This window comes from Apis florea, unplaced genomic scaffold, assembly GCF_048593485.1.
Source record: "Apis florea isolate Af1SG1 unplaced genomic scaffold, ASM4859348v1 contig_1645_pilon, whole genome shotgun sequence".
Taxonomy (NCBI): Eukaryota; Metazoa; Arthropoda; class Insecta; order Hymenoptera; family Apidae; genus Apis; species Apis florea.
Window position 1 is genome coordinate 375,377 of NW_028256430.1, and position 19,362 is coordinate 394,738.

Here is a 19,362-nt window from a genome sequence, read left to right on the forward strand (position 1 = left end):
TTTTATTATTACTAATAAAAGTTTTTTATTTATTTTATTGTTTTAAGAGGATTTAATAAAATTTATAACATTTTCAACATTCTATTTTAAAAAATTATACAGTATGATCTTTTTTATTTATAACATTGTGAACAAAAATATGTTGCTATTTCTTATAAGATTTATGGCAATAATTTCTTAATTTTATTATATTATTATACTCTTATTATATTATTATAGTCTTTACATACAAAAATAAATATTAAATGGCCACTGAGATATTAAAAGTAAATTAACATATATATATTATAAATGAAAATGTTCATTTTAAAAATTCATTAATTCTAGTCAATTTTGCACTTACATCCCATAAACGTAATGCTACATTAGGATCTAATTCTTTTTTTGGAATATAAAGTTTACAATCTCGATAAATATTACCACTCTCATTAGATAAGGATGGTTCTATTGCACAATGTAATATTGTTTGTGCACCCTATAGTAAAAATATAATAAATATAATAATATATTAATTATAAAATATTACAAATAAATATTTTGTGAAACATACTATGTAAAAAAAATATATAAAAAATAATCACCTGATTTGCAGTACGTAAAAATAATAGAGCAACAGGTGAAAAAATAATGTAATGAAACCAACTCCTTTTAACATTTCTGAATAAACCAGTGTAAGTGAATCCAGGACAAACCATGTAAACATTAATATCATTATCTTTTGTTCGTTTAGCAAGTTCAATACCAAAATAAGTATTTGCTAATTTTGAATTACAATAGGCAGGATTCATGCGTCCTTTAACTACCAATCCTTTTTCACAATTTAAATTGGAAAAATCAATTATTCCAGATTCAAAAAGTTTAGATGTCACAATAACAATTCTATTGAAAAAAATAATGTAATTAAATATATAAATAACAAAAAAATCGATATTTTATATGGATATTTAGAAATAGATATTTATGGCAAACCTGTTTGGTCCATTTTGTTTTAAATGTTCCAAAAGTAAATTTGTAAGCAAAAAATGACCTAAATGATTTACTCCAAAATGAATTTCAAATCCATCATCAGTTAAAGCTTGTTCTTTGAAAGGAACATATACTCCAGCATTATTAATTAATACATGAATCTCTGCAAAGTTTTTTATTACTTCTGTAGCAAATTCTTTTATCGATGAAAATGATGCCAAATTTAATTCCATTGGCACCTAAAAAGATAATATCATACTTTTTTATATATATATTATAACAGTAAAGATTAAACATATAGATTAAAATTATAATATTATATCTATTATATCGATTGTAAAATATAAATAACTAAGAAAGTTACCAATTCTCCAGTAGATATTTGAGTGCGTATATCAGATACAGCATTTCGAGCAGTTTGTATATTTCTACAGGCTAGAATGACTGTAGCTTTTCTTTTAGCCAATTCTTTTACTGTTTCTTTACCAATACCGGAATTAGCACCTGTTACAATGAATACTCGACCTACCAAACTGTCTGTATTTTTACATCTTCCCCATGTACGTTCACGACATTTTCGAAGTAATCCAATAAATAACACTACTGGTAAAATGAAATAACACCATGAAGATACCATATTTGTCTTAGGAACTATGACAATATTAAGTAATATTTATTTGTATGGAATGACTAATCAATATCTTTGATTATTCACGTACTATGAATTAAGAAATCACGCAATTTTAAAAGATATTTTATAAGTTAATCTTGTTTATTACATATTTCGATATTAAATTTATATTTTACAAATTGTACTTTAATATAAAAGTAATTATTGTAAATATATATTCATTCATATTCATAATATATAATTATTAATATAGTAATTATTAAATTACAATACTTAAAAATTTATTAATAAGCATAACTTTAATAAAACGTTTATATCTATCGTAAACGAATAATTTTCTATCAATAAATAGAAAATATATATGTATATGTATATATATGTATCTATATTCATCAATAAATTTAGTAGATTAATTAAAAATTTTAATCATAAATATTATAATATTAAACATAATAATATTTAAATAATAATACTTTTAAAAATAATATGACTTTTAATATTATTTCATTTAATTTGTTCCATCTATATTTATGAAAATTGTATATATATAATAAAATATTATAAATAAATATTTTTAAAAACTTTTTTAAAAATATTTTCTAATTGTTGTTCACAATTTTATAACAATATTAATATTTATAAAAATATTAATTTTATTATTTTTAATAAAAAGACAATTATTTAATTATAAATATTAAATATATAAATATTTTTATTATTTTTGATTTTTATTTTTATATTTTATAATACTAATGTTTTATATTTTATATTACACATTAATGTTTTTACAATAATCTTATCTTAATAACAATATATTTTATCTTATGCTAATCTTCTATCTTATTCTCTTCAATTCAAAATATATTTTGTATATATTTTTATGTATATTTGCTACATACATATAATTTTGTATAAAAGTTTAGCTTATTTAATGAAATATTAAATATTATAAGTCCATGTAAAATTTAATTACATATATCATTATCTATATGTAATTTAAATAATATGTTTATTGATATATTATATGTTTATTGATTAAAACTATACTAGATGGCAACTCTTACTCTTGTTATTATCCATATGCTATAAAAAAATTCTATATTTACTGAAAGAAGTGTTTAAAATATAATAATACAAGTAATTTAATTCTTTAACTATAATAAAACTTAATTATTTGTATCATGGGAAATCTTTGTCTATCTTGTTGCAAACAATCATCTTCATGTGAAGATTTAACACCAGACTTGGTAAGATTGGAAATTTTAAGGTTATTCCAAGTATATAAATATATCTTTAATATTTTTCATTGATATTTGTTTTTAATCAGCCAATTTATGATTTTTGGCATAAATTTTTTTATTTTAAACTTCTTTTTTTTTTATGTATATTACAACTCTAAACTATATATTTAATTTTTGCATAATAAATTTTATATTTACTATATTTGATATTATTAAAAAATTTTTTTCTTTATAATTATATTAAGAAAAAGCTTTTTTAAAAAAAACCCATGTTTATTTAAAATGTATAAAAGATATTTTAGATAATTTTTTAATATGATGTAATAAATATTTATGAAAAAAAATATTTCTTATTTTCAATATCTAAAAAATTATAAAATATTATTGTAATAATAAAATATCTAATTATATTGTACTAATAAAAAAATTTTAAGAATAATTTTTTAAAAATATTTTTTAAGATTAAATTAAAGAAATACAAAAAGTATTTTTTTTTTTAGGAAACTAGAAGAAGAAAACAAATGGAAGCTGCAGAAAAGAGAATTGCTGAACAACAAAATCGAGGAATTAAAAATATTGAGGCTGTTAAAAGACAAGAAAGGTTAGATCAATTACGTGAAAAACGTCAAGAAGAAGTTGGTAATAGAAATATACAAAGTAATTTAAAGGTAAGATATTTAATTTGATAAGTAATTATTTAGATTATTTATATAATTATGCATTTACAAATAATTTAACAATAATATTTAATAGAAAAAAATTGCATTTTACATGAAATTTTAGAATGTATATTATTTAAATATTTTTCATTCTTTAATCAGTATTGTAATTAGAATAAAAATATCTTTTTAATCTCTAAATATTATTACATTCTATTTAATGAAATAATGATATTTAATAAAATATATTTATTCTATTTTATCTTATAGTTTTGTAATATTTATTTATTCAAATTAAAATTAAAAATTCATAAAATTAGAATATCATAAATCTTTTAATATCATATTATATTATAATAATAATAATTATTTTATTTTAGTGGCAAATGAATTAATGGGACATTTTAATGGAAATTAATTATTTGCTGTATCTATAAATTTATTTTAAGAAATATACAATTAATTTAAGATCATAGATAATATATATATATATATATTATATATATATAATAATGTACAAAAATTGTATGTTATATGATACTATTTCTTAATAGAAATTAAATGATGTCGCAGGTCTGCATTTTGCAAAATTTAAATATTTAAAGATGTACACATTTACATACTTATGTGTATATCTGTTTTTATATTATGTTTTCTATAGTGCCTTAAATAAATTTATATAAATTATACCATTTTATATAATAATTAATAATATAATTATAATGTCACTAATTATAAGTCAAGATACTATTATTGTTGTATATTATAATTTTTGTTTAAAATTCTATCAATATTTTTTATTATAATATATTTTAATATTAGAAATATATAGGTACAATATATAATATTGTTACAATCAAATTCATCATATTTTGTTGTATTGTTGTTGAATACTTTTATTAAAATATATTTATTAATATATTATATAATATTTAATAATATATTAATTAATTAATTAAATATTGAATTTAAATATTGAAAACTCTTTTACTTTTGTTTAACAAAAATATATTTATAAAATACAAGGCTAGTGTATGCATATGTGATATAAGGCTAATTTATTTAATTTATTAAAAAATTTTATTAAAAAATTCAAAATCAAAAATAAAGTATACATATAATTATGTTTTTGATTAAATAGTTAAAAAATAAAAATAAAAAAAATTTATATATAAAAAAACAAAAATTGATTTATAAATCGATCTAATTGTTTATTTAAAAATATATTAAATTGTACAATTAATAATAATAAAATTTTTAATTTTATTTTATTGAGAAAAAAGTTAAATATATTTATTTAAGAAAAAATATTAATTTTAAGTTTTCAAGAAAAGAAAACATCAAGAAAATCTTTATTAAATATTATTTAATTTATAATTGAAGAAAATTATTATTTTTCTTTCGTAAGTTTTTTTCATAAAACATTTTACAATGAAAAATGAAATATCTTATATGTATTTTATTATCAAATATTACAATTTGTATGTGAGATAATATTAGTAAATTTATTTATGCATATAAATAAATATATATATATATATGTACATGTAATAAAATATGTAAAATAAAAAATATGTAAAATATAAAATGAATTTGTAAATGTTTACTATCACATTATGTTTTTTTAGAGGAAAATCCTTCAATTTGTACATATGTTTGGCAAATTATAACTTTTAAGAAATATATTTAAGATTGATTAAAAATACACAATTTTAAAGTATTTCAAATTTTTCCTATCCGATGTACTGACCAAGATCGAAAAAGTTTTTTTGTGGATTTATTCTTCATTTCTCTTCCATGAGCAATTTGTACTTCCAACGATGCTCCATTATTTAATGCCAACCATGTATGAATTTCATCAGTTGCTGCAGAGACACCTAAATATAATATAAAAAAATTAAGTGATTTATAAATATTAATATATTTATAATATGTTGTTAATTTTAATTTAATTTAAATGAAAAAAAATTATTTATGCAGTTAATATTAATATATTGTGAGACATTTTTAGAGGATCGATTTAAAATAATGCAAAAGTTAATATATGAAAAACAAAAATGTTGTATAGTTATAACCGATGCTCTTTCTAACAAACTATATTCTATATATAATATATAATTATATAATAATATTCAAAACAAATTCATCAGAATAAATAAATATTTTATGATAATAATTACACTTGCATGCCTTCCGTTTTTCAAGTATACGTTATGTACGTTCCATAAATATTTCGAATTTTTATTTTTATTTAATTATTCATCAAAATATTGCTTGGTCTTTAGAATCTATCCTCAAAAAATATTTCACGAATATGTTAATATTATATTAATATAATTGGAAAAGAAGTGATATACGTGAAAAATAAGTAAAAAATGTTGTATGAAACTTTTTTATCCAAAACTTCGAGGAAATCGATTTTTAAAATAATTATTCTATTTTTATATTGATACAATACAATTGAAATTTCTATTTCTACTTTGAGGAAAGCTAAAACATAAAATAAATTAGATTTAAATGTACCTAATAATTCATGTAGAGTGATGCGTCGGCTAGCTAATAATTCTTTACTAGCACTTCTGATTTCAAATATTAATAAAGACTGTCTGGGAACATTATCACCTTCTATGTGAAAATCTATACTAAATTGTGGATTAGGCATTGCAGGTAAAAGCCGAGATTTTGCTAATGTTTTACCATTATTTGTCGAAGATGTAATTTTATCTGGACTGGTACATCTAATAAATAAATAATTTTTATTTAAAAATTATAATATTTTATATATTATTAATAGATCTATTTTCTTTCAATAATACATACATTTGTAGCTTAATTCTACAATATAGTTGAGCAATATGTGCGACATGAAGACCTTGTGCTTGTAAGACTTTACCTTCTATACCCGAATACTTTTCCTTAGAACCATTGACAACTTTTAATTCTAATTGAATAAATATATTAAATGATAAGTTTTAGTATGTTATAATATTATAATATAATTATAATATAAAATTTTAGAAAGCACATTATATTACACATTACAAACCATTTGGTCTCAATTTTAAGCGTGGACTAGGTTGTCTTATTCTGCCAAGCATATCAGGTTGTGATACGGCATGGGCTAAACCAGATCCTTGTAGAAGTTCTGTAGCATCAGCTTCTCCTCCTCCTCTAGGTTCCAAGCTTAATGTTATGCCTTTTGATTCATTCTTCTCTTCTATATTTACTTCTGAACGAAATCTACGTAGTTTTAATCCCCTTTTTACCTAAAATTATTTATAATGTTAATTTTATTATCAAATATCTAGATATATTTTAAACATATTACATTTGACATATAATAATAAATATTAATTTTAGATAATAGATTAGATAAACCTATATTATATTAGTGTTTAAAGATTGCTAATATGATAATTTATATGTATTATATATTTTAAGAATATATATATATATATAATTATTAATTATAATGATAACCTTTTGTTTCATAACACGAAAACTATTATATTGTGGCAATTTTTTGCCAAAACTTTGTTCCGGACTTGGAGTCAAACTGTTATGAGAAGATCGCCGTTCTCTTAATTTTGTTGTATCAGTTTCATCAATTACATCTGTTACAGATTCTGTAATAACTCTAGGTATCCAGGAATTTTGGGTTCCATTCATTTCATTGGAATCTTTACTTCCAATACTAGTTTTGTCTATATCAGATAGTTTAAATGTTACAAATGATCAAAGAAATTTAAAATATTTGCAAATAAAACTTTTATACAGAATATTATATTTTTAAGAAATAATTTACCAGATTGACTAGAAATAATTGGTTTTAATAAAGTGACTGTACGCGGGGGTGGTGGCGGTGGTACGACATCTAAATGTAATCTCAATTTTGACTTTTCCATCGAAGGTCTTCTTATAATATTTGACACTGTCTCCGAATTTTCGATATTTAATTGAATCGAACTTTCGCTAATATTGCTGGCTGCATAAGTGCTTTGAGTCTAAATAAAAATGACAAAAAAATCGATTAAATCGATTAAATTTAGAATATTTTATTCAAGCAAATAATTAAAACAAAAATTTTTTATACCTCACATTCTTCGGATAAAACTTTAATTTTTAATTCTACAGATCCCGTTTTAGTTCCTCTTAACGTGAACCAATGGGACTGATCATTATTTGATAATTTTCTAATATCATCGAGAGTCAATGATACTTTTCCAAGATAATCCTTCATACCAAAAGTATCATGATCCCATAATACCTGTACCAATAAATAAATAGATTATTGATTAATTGTATTTGTCATTATTTCATGAATATATCACAAGAAGAAAAAAATCTTACAATATCCAATGTTTCGCCATTTCTGGGCAAACCCATAATAGAACTTTCATCCCAGCAAGGATTTAATGTTTTTTTCTTTATACTGCTTTTGTATTTAGTTTCATTATTTAGTTTTAGTTCACAGAAAGGATCGCTGAAACCATTTAAATCTTTTGCAACAAGATCTTTTGCGCGTATTAATGTCACTTCCATTAATCCACTTCCAGTGGAAAGTAAACTGGATACGTCTGATGAAGTGGGATCCATATCCTTATGAGTTAATAATAATTTCTGTAATGAATGTAAAAACATATAAACATATATAAGAAAGTGTAAAAATTAAATAGTATTTATCATAATAATTATAATCATTAATTATATAATCAACAGAGAGTAATTCAATAATCTTGCCCAATATTCATAATCTGTGATCATTTAAATGATCATATGTATATTTATTACGTTAAAAAAATTGAAAAATATATATATATATATATATATATAGTATAATTGAAATAAATATTTTCGATAAATTATGTTCATGCAGATTATCTCATGCAATGATAAAGAAAAGCATATGAATCATTAGATAAAATATTTAAAATGAAATTTATATAGCAATTTATATATAAAGCAAATTATACTTGCATATTAAAATAAATAAGTAATTTTTTAAATATATTTTAAAATTAAATAAAAAATAAATATAATTTTCTACAATAATATGTACATTATTATTATAAATAAATCATGAATTTTGATTGCATGATTATAATTACTTCTTTTAATTAATCAAATAAATTAATCAATTACTATTGAATAATATTATTATTATTTAATAATTATTATAGATTTTGCATTAATTATAATCTTTAATCATTAATCGTTTTATCCAATCGTTTTATACAAGATTATACTAACTGCCTGTTGCATCCATGGTAAACTGTTTCTTTTAGATTTTGGTTCATCATCTGATATTGGGAATGTTAAACTACTTCTTCGACTTGTGATCACTTGCTGTACACTTTTAACAGGATAGAACAATACAGAAACTATCATTGTCGATGTAACATTTGAACCATTTAGAACCAATTCTTTTCTAATTATCCATGTATTTTCCTGAAAAAAATTGTTTTAAACATTTACTCTATATAAACATATGTAAATATATACGTATAATTTACAAATAAATATAATTAAAAGTTTTTTTGTAATCTTACTTGAGATAAAGATAATATAGCTAATCCTAACATGTCACTATCAGCCGATTTCGATATATTCCACGAGTATACAACAAAACTTAAAGATACTTGAGTATAATCTTGAACAAGGAATTGTGCTCTTGATTCCCAACATGGTGATGTAGTACCTTGAATGTAATGAGTCGTCTTCACCTGTAATAAAAATAGAAAATGTTTAAGAAATTAAGAATCTGTTTTTTTTAAATAAAATAAACGTACCTTTTTGCGATTGTTGAATAGTATACAATAAGGATTGCATTGGGAACTGTCGCTGTTTAAATTTTCCGCCGAATGAATATAAACTACAAGTACTCCTGAAAATTATTTTCTTATAAATTAAATTATAAAATAAATTATTACACGATATATGAAATCATATAATATTACAAAAGTCATGATTTTGCTATATAATTCACAAAAATATAATAAAAAAGATTTAAAGTGTTTTAATAAAAAGAAACACTTAAAAATCATGCCCGAAAATTACATTCACCATCAATGCTACAATAGTTTTTTATGTTTTACCTGATTTTTGAGCTCGATTGGAATACTTTCGCGACACTGAAAATATTAGATAAAATAATACTAACAAAAATAATTATATTTCGTAAAATTTCATGTTATACTATTCGATGGATTTGTAATAATTCATTTACTTTCCAATAACTCGACCATCAAAAAATACGGAATATTAAATTCTCGAAATTACCTGATAAATGCGAATTATCTTCCGTTAATTCTGGTTGTGGTAAGTCTGGATCCAGTTTTGGTAGTGCAGTGTATTCTAATCGAGCGTTGATATTTGGGATATTAGCACTATTCCGGGACGGTTTCTTTTGTTGCAATACTGTTTCAATTCTTTAAAATAAAAATTATAGTAGATGTAAATATATATTCTTTTAGATATGTATTCTTGATTTTTTTTTTATTTCAAATAATATGTAAACTTACACTTGCGAATTATCCCAATTATAAACCCCAAGCGCAAGTTCAAACTGAGCTAACGTGATGGTACTAACGAGTCGTTTTGCTTTTAATTTGATAGAGATTTTTTCGTTATCTAAGGCTCCTACTAAAAAAGATACGTCCTCGTTCCACGTGGAATTTAAAGTAGCTGTAACCCGTCTTTGATCTCCCAATGTTACTACAAGCCATCTCATTTCATCTCCGATGGAGACTATGAATCATAAAATATGAACTTTTTTATATATTTTTAAAATAACACTTTGAGACAATATTTAGAGACGATATTTTAAACAATATATTTTATTATAGAATTTAAATTTTAAATATATTTTAAGAATTATATAAATCAACATTTTATTTAAAGAAATAGTTTTAAGATACTATTAATCAAAATTTAAGAAACTTCAAAAATATATGTACTCACAATATATCAGATTAAAAGAAATCGAATCTATAATTATTATCAGAATTCTCTTTGTATAGGACAACATAATTTTAATTCATATCTATAATACCTCAAATACTATGATTGAATCACAATCAATGAATATTTTTTTTCATTTGATCTGTTTCGTTAATAACTTTGTATTTAAGTGTAGTAAAAATTTATTATAATTTCGGCCAAAGAATATTTTTCCATATTTTATATCTTACTTATTTAACAAGTTAAATATTTAAGCACATGCAAAATTAAGGAAAAATATTATAAAGATTAAATTATAAAAAAGAAAAAGAAGAAAGTAAGAGGAGTGTTGTTCACCTGAACATCCATTTTGAGATAGAACAACGGTAAGCACTCCTTGTGGTATGGAATTATTTAGTGAATCAAATTTAGGTCCAGGCCGTTCGTGAGCTCTCAGATTCATTTCTAAATGACCCGGATCAACGATCCAACTAGCCAGAGCATCCGTGACCACCGCATGAATCCAGGTCTTAATTAAAGGCATTTCCATCATTTGTACCGTTTTCAAGATTCTCACGCTGAACCAAACGTCTGGTTTCTCTAAGAAGCTCACGCTTAAAGAGGTTGCGTGAGGAAACGGTGCATTGGAATTAAGGGTCAGAGTGGCGAGAATGGTACCCGAGAGAGACAGTTTTTCCACGGCCAGATCAACATCCATGCCAACCCTTTAATTCAAGATTAAATTTTTATTCTAGTTGAATAATTTCGATAATTATCTTTAAAATGAAACTTTGATTTTATATTTAGAATTGACATGAAATTCAATGATATTAAATTCAACTTATTTGCAATTTAAATAATTTCTTTTTTAACACATTGTAACTAAAAAAAGTAGAAAAAATAATATTTTTGAAAAGATCATCCTGAAGATTTAATTTCTCTCAATTTAATTATTGAAAATACATTAATGGAGTTTCAGTGTGAATGAAAAATATAGATATATACTAACCCTTTACCAAATAATCTTGTTGTGATGAGCATACGAAATTGTTCGCAATCAAGTTGTATGTCAGCTTCGATTGACAATTTCATTTGATCTGTTTGGCTATCAATATCATCGTCATTTGCATAATCTACAGTTCTTACTCGTGTGATATAAGGGGTTTGTTCTCCAAGCGTGAGTTCTCTCAATTCTAGTGGCCCTAGAATAATATTTTCCATTAAAATCATTTTTCATAGATATGGAAACAATGATAAAATTCCCTATGATGAATTTTTCAAATCTTATGTTCTCGTAAAAAATATGTATCGTGTTAAATGCTAAATGATAAATTACTCTTAAATTAAAGTAAAAAATAATACAATAGTGAATTATATAATTTTTTCGAAAATTTTTATTTTTCAATGATATCTTGTTGTTATTTGGAATAATGAGCATATCAACTTTAAACTCTCCATTCTTATATAAAATAATTTTTAATTCTAAAACTGGAAGCAAAAATTTAACAAAAATATTGTTAAATATTATTCTTTCAATGTTTTTATCATAAATTTTATTTTTTAATATTATTTTATATTATAAATGAATTTTATACTTTAAAGATATACTTTAAAAATCTTAAAATACAATGTTCAATATTTTACTCTTATTTGACAATAAACAAGTTTTTTTTTTTAATGAAAGCTGTGAAAACTTACCAAGTATTCCCGGTTTGGCTTCATTTAGAACAGGTTCCAGTCTTTCTTTTGCTAAAGAAAATATACTGGCAGCACTAAATCTCCACCTATATATATATATAATAAAATATTAAGCTACAGATATTAACGAAAAAATAAAAAATTAATTTTAAAATTTAAGTTATTCAATAATATATAAATATATAAATAAGTAATAACTAAAGATTAATTAATAATATTATTAAAAATAAATATGTATATTTTATTTTATTAATTTCATCAAAATAATAATGCTCTATTCACAGATATTAATTTTAATCAAAATTAGGTATTTATTGATACAAATTTTCGTACCATACCATATAAGTATATTTGAGCTAATGAAAATTAAAATATTATAATTTATTATAATTTAATTATCTGAATGCTTATTGAATGAGATTATATCTGATAATGATTAAATAAAGTGGATTGTAAATCAAAATAACTAAATTTAATATAGCTATTAATAATAGCTTTATTTTTTGATATCAGATTATTTTATATATTGGAAATATTTTACTTTTTTATTTCATCGAAGTTTAAATTTAATATTATTTTCACATTATCTAATTTTCGAAAATTTCTCGTGAAAAACTAAAATTAATTTAAATTCAAGATCACTTTTTGCATCTTAAATCCAATATTTAAATCTTAATTAATAATTTATTTTTACTTTAATTATTAATTTAATTTATTACTTTTATAATGCATTTTTCTTAAATTGTTTCGTTATTATGCCAAAATGAATAAAAATTTTTGATATGTAATGTCACATGCTGTGATACTACATGAATATAGATGTCCGGTTTATGTTCCTTTCCCCATGGTACGGTAATGAATTTGTGTCATTATCGTTAGAGCGCAGTTAACTTGCATAAACTACTTCAAGTTATAACGTTACGTTGTAAAATATTTTACGGTTCGTTTCCTTCTGTTTGTGTATCGTATTTACGGAAAAAATTGGAGTAGAACTGAATGGAATGAAACAATTCAAGTAATTTTTTTAAAAGAAAAATTTACATCGCACAAGATTCATTTGAAACTTTTATATTATTTTTTTATCCTCTGGTATTTTACTTGTTCAGAAAATATATCAATAATTCGAGTTTGCCCTACTTTTCCCTATGCTTTGTTTTTCGTTATTTTTATATCATATAAGTGAGTAAGTTTTCTATTTTCCATTACTTGCATCATAATAACAGTTTTAAACGTGAAGGCACAGGAAGAAAGAGAAAAAGGGTTGCTCGGAAACAGCTTGAACAGGTCTATCAACTATCCAAATAAGTAGTATTCTTTCCAGATAAGCTCTCTTACGTTGTTTTACTATCTTCGAGATCTTAACAAACGAGAAAATGTTGGAGATGATGAAACCATGTAGCTAGAATGTATGACAACAGGTGCAACAATAAGTAACAATCTTTAACGTAACTACATCCTTATTTCAATAATATTAAATCTTTTCTGTCATATCTTTCGCTTCAATTAGCGTATAATACTTTTCTACAGCAATATCATTAACATAAATTTTTTAAAACGAATTTTAAGAATCAATATCTCGCTAGTTAATTATTTATTTTCGATATTCTTCGTGCAAATTTAAATTTTGAATCAAATTGAGAAATGTTAAAAATAATTTTTTCGTTTAAAAATATATATATTTGCCAATTATATTTATATATTTGTTCAATTTCTAAATATGTATACGTATGTTTTCTATTATTTATTTACTCCGTTTATTTTTATTTAGAGAATTTATTAATAAGATTTTTAAACAAAATTTTTATATTAATATCATTGTACTTCGAAAATGAATTCTTTGAAAAATGTATTCTCAACAGTTATATTTGGAAAAACTGGTTTTAAAACGAGCATATTAAAATACGAATGGAGGTCGGCTCTAAACCTCTACGGTTTTGTCAACTACACATCAGCAGCAACAGTATTCATACATACATGCAGTAAAGTACTAGTGAAACGTGAAAGGCAACGGTTATACACTCGAGGAATGTGGAATATTTACAAATACCTACATACTATTAATTCCTGAACTACGTTCGTTCATCTATAATACACAGCTACAGCATTTAACAATTATCGAATCACGAATAGATAGATAATTTATATTTGAACATAAATTAAATTGGAATTTTTCGCTTATATTTGTTTATATGAAGTTAGTCAATATTTATAACATTAAGGCTTATTACGATAAGAATCGATAAAAAATTAAAATGTAAAAATTAAAATAATTTTAATCGTATACAATATACACGATGTTTATTATTAAAATTATTTATAAAAAAATCAGATATTTAAGTTATACACAAAATAAAAGGAGTAAAAATTATTATGAGATATAATGAAATGAATAATTACCATCTATTAAGTAGTAAACTTAGCCATTCAGCAGTTTCATCTTTATACAAAGCTCTTCTTCGACGTAGTCTAGCTAATTCACGTTGAACAGTTGACTCAAGAAGACGGGATATCCTTGCTTTAATTATTGTCGCTGCTAATGCTAACACCAGCACTAACCATGCTAGTGATAAACCTACAGCACCTATTATCCATGCAATAATAAGAGCCATTCCAAGATATAACGCGCCACGAATGGCTTCTGCATCCCTCTGCAAAAAATAAATAATAGTCTGTGTTGAAAAATATAGAATTATTATTCTATCTCTTGATCAAGAAATATTTTTATTGGAAATTTTATAAAGAAAAGTAGAGAATGATTCGTGTAAAAAAAGTTAAATTTCTTAGAAGATGTTTACTTTTTTTTGTAGAAAAAAATATACAAAGTACTGTTTCTTTTGTTAAAAGATTTCTTACATTTAAGGAAAATATGAATAAATTCTTGTTTCAATTTTGAATTCAAGTTTTTTTTTAAATTTAAATTAATTATTTAAAATGTTTTCTTGTATATTGAGATAAGAATGAAAATTGAAATATAAAAATTAAATTAAGATAAAGTTCTTGGATTCGATTTAACTTTTAATCGTTTATTATATTAATAGTGCAATTCTTTTGATACTTTTTCATTCAAAATGATCATTAAAATATTTTCTTTTCATATTTTAGGATAGAATAAATATATTTATTAGTAGATAAGAAAACTAATCAATAAAAAAAAATTTTCTATAATTCTAATAAAAATTCTAATAGAAAATTTTTATACATGAATAATTAAAATATTTTATATGTGTACAAAATTAAATACAAAAATTTTTAATGTTTCATTTGCACATGAATAATTTATAAATATTTACTATATTTATTATTTATATATTATCTTTAATAATTTATTATAAGATATTAGGTTCTCTTAATATTATACAATATAATATATATATGCAAAGGTTTATATTATATTTCAACTTTATTATTTTTACATCCTGTTGAGAATGTATTACGATTATTACATTTTCTTACGAATGTACCGAAGTCTCTCTAATAAAAAACGAAATAAAGCGAAAGTCGTACACAATAAAAATCATTATTCATCTTTCTAAGATATAGGACACGATTCATGTATACTCACGCAACATCGCGTGCAAGTTACATTTTAAGAAGTTTTTTTGGTGTCATGGAAAACGTCATTAACCTATGAATGATCAAATCAAATTTCATGGATAAAAGCACTTGATTTAAATAAAAATATTGTGCATGTTTTACATTTTTATAAATAACTAGTGGAATATTAATATTTACATTATTTAATATTCAATGTTATTCAAATATTGAACGATTCGTTTCACCATTTCTTAATTAGCATATAACAAAATAATCATGATCTTTTTAAAGTAAATTACAGCTTTTATGTATGCACAAATAAGCATAAAAGTATAGTATATACATATTTACTATATGTAATCAGGAGAGCTTTAATTAAGAGAAAGTTTCATCACAAAATCTGTAATAAACTTCTTTTAATATACTCGATTTAATATAAAAAGATTTGTGATTAAAACTAGTAGTCTTTTTAATAATGATCACTTAACAAATTTCTTATTTTCTTTGTTTAAAATTAAATATTTAAATTGACATTGTTTGTTATAAAATGTATGATATCTCTATATAATATAATATCCCTGTGAGGATTTAAAATATATCCACAGTATCCTCTGCTTGTCGTAAAAGGGGACTAAAAGGGAAGAATTACAGATTGTTACAAACCTGTAATTTTTTTTTAGAAAATACCGAAAACTTTTAAAAAGAAAGATTATAGAATTAATGGAATATATTAAAAAAAGAAAGATTAAAAAAAATTGTGTAAGATAAAAAATGAAATATTAAATAGATCAATAATTAAATTAAAGTTGCAATTATAATTTTATTATAATATAATTTTAAATAAATTTTAACTTAAAGATTTTTCAAGAATAAACATCAAATTATAATTATTCAGAAAATTAATTAAACATCACAGAATTTGGTAAAAAAATGTGTATTTTCTATATCTTTTGATCTCATAAATAAACTTTGGATTTTAAGACTATAAAGAAAAATATATTGTTATCTCATATCGTATATTTACGCAATAGTAATACTATCTGTCCCGTCAAGAACGTAACATTTCATTAATTAGAAAGTTGTCCAATGCTAAGAGATCGACTTCGATCGTAAATCACTTGGTATTTCGAGAAGAAATCTTCGGATAATTTAAGTAAATACATCTCTGTTCCTTAAAACTGGAACATATTTAATCTACATTTTTAAAAATGATATATTCTTAATCCAAAATTTTTAATAATAAATTAATATGTATCATTAATTATATCAAATATAGATATAGATATATAGCTTACTAATAAAATTTAAAAAATATGATTTAAGATAGTTTGGTACAAATATATTATATTTTTATTATTTCTCATGCAATAAAACTTGTCATTTCAATAATTTGTATGCAATCATAATCACGTTTTATGTACATGTAAAATATACATATATCGGGACAATGAGACCGCGTAGCGTAAACGACCATCCAGAATAATATTCTGGAATTTTTGAAAGCGTATCAGAGCTGACAAACATGTTACATTGCTTTTCAATTTATATCGCTATATATATCTCTTACGTTTGTATCATTCGTAATTACACAGACAGTGTGTGCGAAAAATATAAATGTCGGACAAGTTTCGAGACAATTTTCGTCATGCAAATGATAAATGACTAAATAGTTAATAAAATACGATTATGTCTATATGTAAAAAAAAAAAAAAAAAAAATAATATTAAAGAAAAATCAAATTAATGAGAAATTGTAAGAATATTTTATGTTGTGATTATTAAAAAATAAATTTTACATATCATACATATATAATCTATAGACAATATATATTTTAGTTATATTTTTTCTTAAATTTTATATCTTTTTACAATTAGATGAATTTAAAATTTTCTTATACCTATTTCTATAAAAGATAAATTTATTGATTTATTCTTCATGTAGAATTTTATTTAAAAAAATAAATTTAAGTAAACTTACATAAAATTTAATTTGTTAAATCAAGGCTTTATTACATTAAATGAATATTATAGAATATATTGCAAATAAAAGTAACACTTGGAAAAAAGATCAAGTGAGAATAATTTAAAGTAAAATATTTTCATTGTAGTTTCAATATATTTTAAGGTCGTTTAATTTTTATACGTATTGTAGATAATATAAGGATATATATATATAATATATAATATATAATACGTAATGTCGTTCATCTGAAGAAATACGTTTTCTCAATAAAAATTACATTGTGCAAAGAATGAAGAAGATTTTCTATGATACGAGTACTTTTTCTTCAAGGAATTCGCGCCTTAATAGGGAGATTATTCTTCTCCCTTTAGTGTCGACGAGGTAAGGAATGTAGCGATAAAAATCGCTCAAGAAATCTCACGAGTTCCGCTCCGGAAAGAGTTGCTTGGTACATATTTCCCACGTATATAGATAATAACTTCTTTTTTGCATCCACTCAAAAATGGAATATCGTATTGCACTTTGCTTAATTGGATGCACTTGATTTATTATCATATTCTGATATAGACTAAGAGAATTAAATTAAGTTATTGCGATTGAAATCATCGCGTACAAAAAAAAAAATAATTGAATATTAAGTGATATTGATTGTCGATAATAAAAAGAAACAATGTATTAGATGCGCACGTTAATTCGATGTTATTTTAAAGAGAATTAAAATTCTTTTAATTCTAATTTAAAAAAAGTAATTTAAATCTTAAAAAAATTACATATTTAATAATTTTTAAGATTTTTTTCAGAGTAGAGTAATAAATCCTCTTTGTTAAATTAAAATCATTTGTCTTTTTCTTGCTTGCATACGATAAAAATCTTATTATATCATTAAACAGTTACAAAGAATGCTTTCTACAATAATGATATTACAATTTTCATATAAAAAAAAAGTAATTTAATTTTTGTATCGAACGCATCATAAATTTTATTTTATCGTCATATAAATTACGTTTGATGCTACATTTACTATTACCTGAATTAGATATTTTTTCCTTCCACGAAAAATTATAATTCTTTTGTAAAGATAATTCAATCTCGCAACCGTGGAAGAAAATCGAGAAAATATTGTGTTTTCAAGTTGCGATTCACGTTAAGCATCTACCAGCCCCGAACATTTCCCGGTGAGCAACGCTATTGTGTCTTTTACCTTTGATGAGGTTGACCATTCGAATCACGTAAATTCCGTCGAAAAATTCCTACCGTTACAAGAACACGGACCATTGGAACTATGTATTTGCGTGCAGAGCATTACATATGAAATGAAAATGAGACATGCAGCTATTTACAATTACACAGATGTCTCATGCACAATGATAACTTCGTATTATGACATACGTCTTTCCTACTTTCTCTCATCGACACGTGTACACGTGTTTTTCAGTCGATAATTTATGAAACTTTTAAATATTGATTTTCTATGTGTATGCATCTGATGACGCAAATTATACCGTTTTTCAGAATAATCACTGTTATGATAACTACTGGTCCATCATAACAATATTCCTTATTTCTGAATTATTTAGGATAATTTATAAATTATACATATATAAAAAAGTACGTATATTAATAATATTTCAACAATCTTACGTACGATGTATTATTAAACGAACGATTTAATATTTTAGCAGAAGCTATTGGTAATTAATATTAGGAAACGCTATTAAAGGAAACGTTAACA

General features: G+C 22.6%; 3 protein-coding genes across 11 annotated transcripts in view; 1 reads left to right on the top strand and 2 right to left on the bottom strand.

Annotated features, from left to right (window-relative positions):
• On the bottom strand, positions 1-2,673 carry LOC100868261 (retinol dehydrogenase 11). Its single transcript, XM_003697627.4, has 4 exons — positions 1,331-2,673; positions 970-1,205; positions 582-879; positions 1-475 (listed from the first exon to the last, which is right to left on the bottom strand). The coding sequence occupies exons 1-4, from the start codon at positions 1,601-1,603 to the stop codon at positions 302-304; spliced, it is 981 nt and encodes a 326-aa protein (XP_003697675.4). The 5' UTR covers positions 1,604-2,673; the 3' UTR covers positions 1-301.
• On the top strand, positions 2,313-5,085 carry Svip (small VCP interacting protein). 2 transcript variants are annotated; one of them, XM_012492137.3, is made up of 3 exons: positions 2,313-2,844; positions 3,339-3,506; positions 3,878-5,085. In XM_012492137.3, the coding sequence occupies exons 1-3, from the start codon at positions 2,779-2,781 to the stop codon at positions 3,890-3,892; spliced, it is 249 nt and encodes an 82-aa protein (XP_012347591.1). In that variant the 5' UTR covers positions 2,313-2,778; the 3' UTR covers positions 3,893-5,085. The 2 variants fall into 2 exon arrangements, with proteins under 2 accessions (XP_012347591.1, XP_086763915.1); XM_086907789.1 differs by lacking the exon at positions 3,878-5,085 and having other exon boundaries at positions 3,339-3,539.
• LOC100868386 (uncharacterized) overlaps positions 4,942-19,362 on the bottom strand; it is a 25,969-nt gene continuing 11,548 nt past the window's right edge. For 5 of the 8 annotated variants that reach the window (XM_086907742.1, XM_086907738.1, XM_086907753.1 and 2 more), the window contains exons 3-20: positions 14,532-14,782; positions 12,135-12,220; positions 11,446-11,638; positions 10,794-11,161; positions 10,019-10,244; positions 9,777-9,925; positions 9,593-9,628; positions 9,287-9,381; positions 9,047-9,220; positions 8,748-8,945; positions 7,848-8,117; positions 7,591-7,764; positions 7,303-7,501; positions 6,978-7,201; positions 6,544-6,763; positions 6,318-6,438; positions 6,021-6,235; positions 4,942-5,374 (exon numbers count right to left, since the gene is read on the bottom strand). In XM_086907742.1, the coding sequence (XP_086763868.1) occupies positions 5,220-5,374; positions 6,021-6,235; positions 6,318-6,438; positions 6,544-6,763; positions 6,978-7,201; positions 7,303-7,501; positions 7,591-7,764; positions 7,848-8,117; positions 8,748-8,945; positions 9,047-9,220; positions 9,287-9,381; positions 9,593-9,628; positions 9,777-9,925; positions 10,019-10,244; positions 10,794-11,161; positions 11,446-11,638; positions 12,135-12,220; positions 14,532-14,782 (3,354 nt within the window). In that variant the 3' untranslated portion in view covers positions 4,942-5,219. The remainder of the gene's footprint in view (positions 5,375-6,020; positions 6,236-6,317; positions 6,439-6,543; positions 6,764-6,977; positions 7,202-7,302; positions 7,502-7,590; positions 7,765-7,847; positions 8,118-8,747; positions 8,946-9,046; positions 9,221-9,286; positions 9,382-9,592; positions 9,629-9,776; positions 9,926-10,018; positions 10,245-10,793; positions 11,162-11,445; positions 11,639-12,134; positions 12,221-14,531; positions 14,783-19,362) is intronic. The other 3 variants (XM_086907761.1, XM_086907756.1, XM_086907732.1) reach the window with 1 other exon arrangement.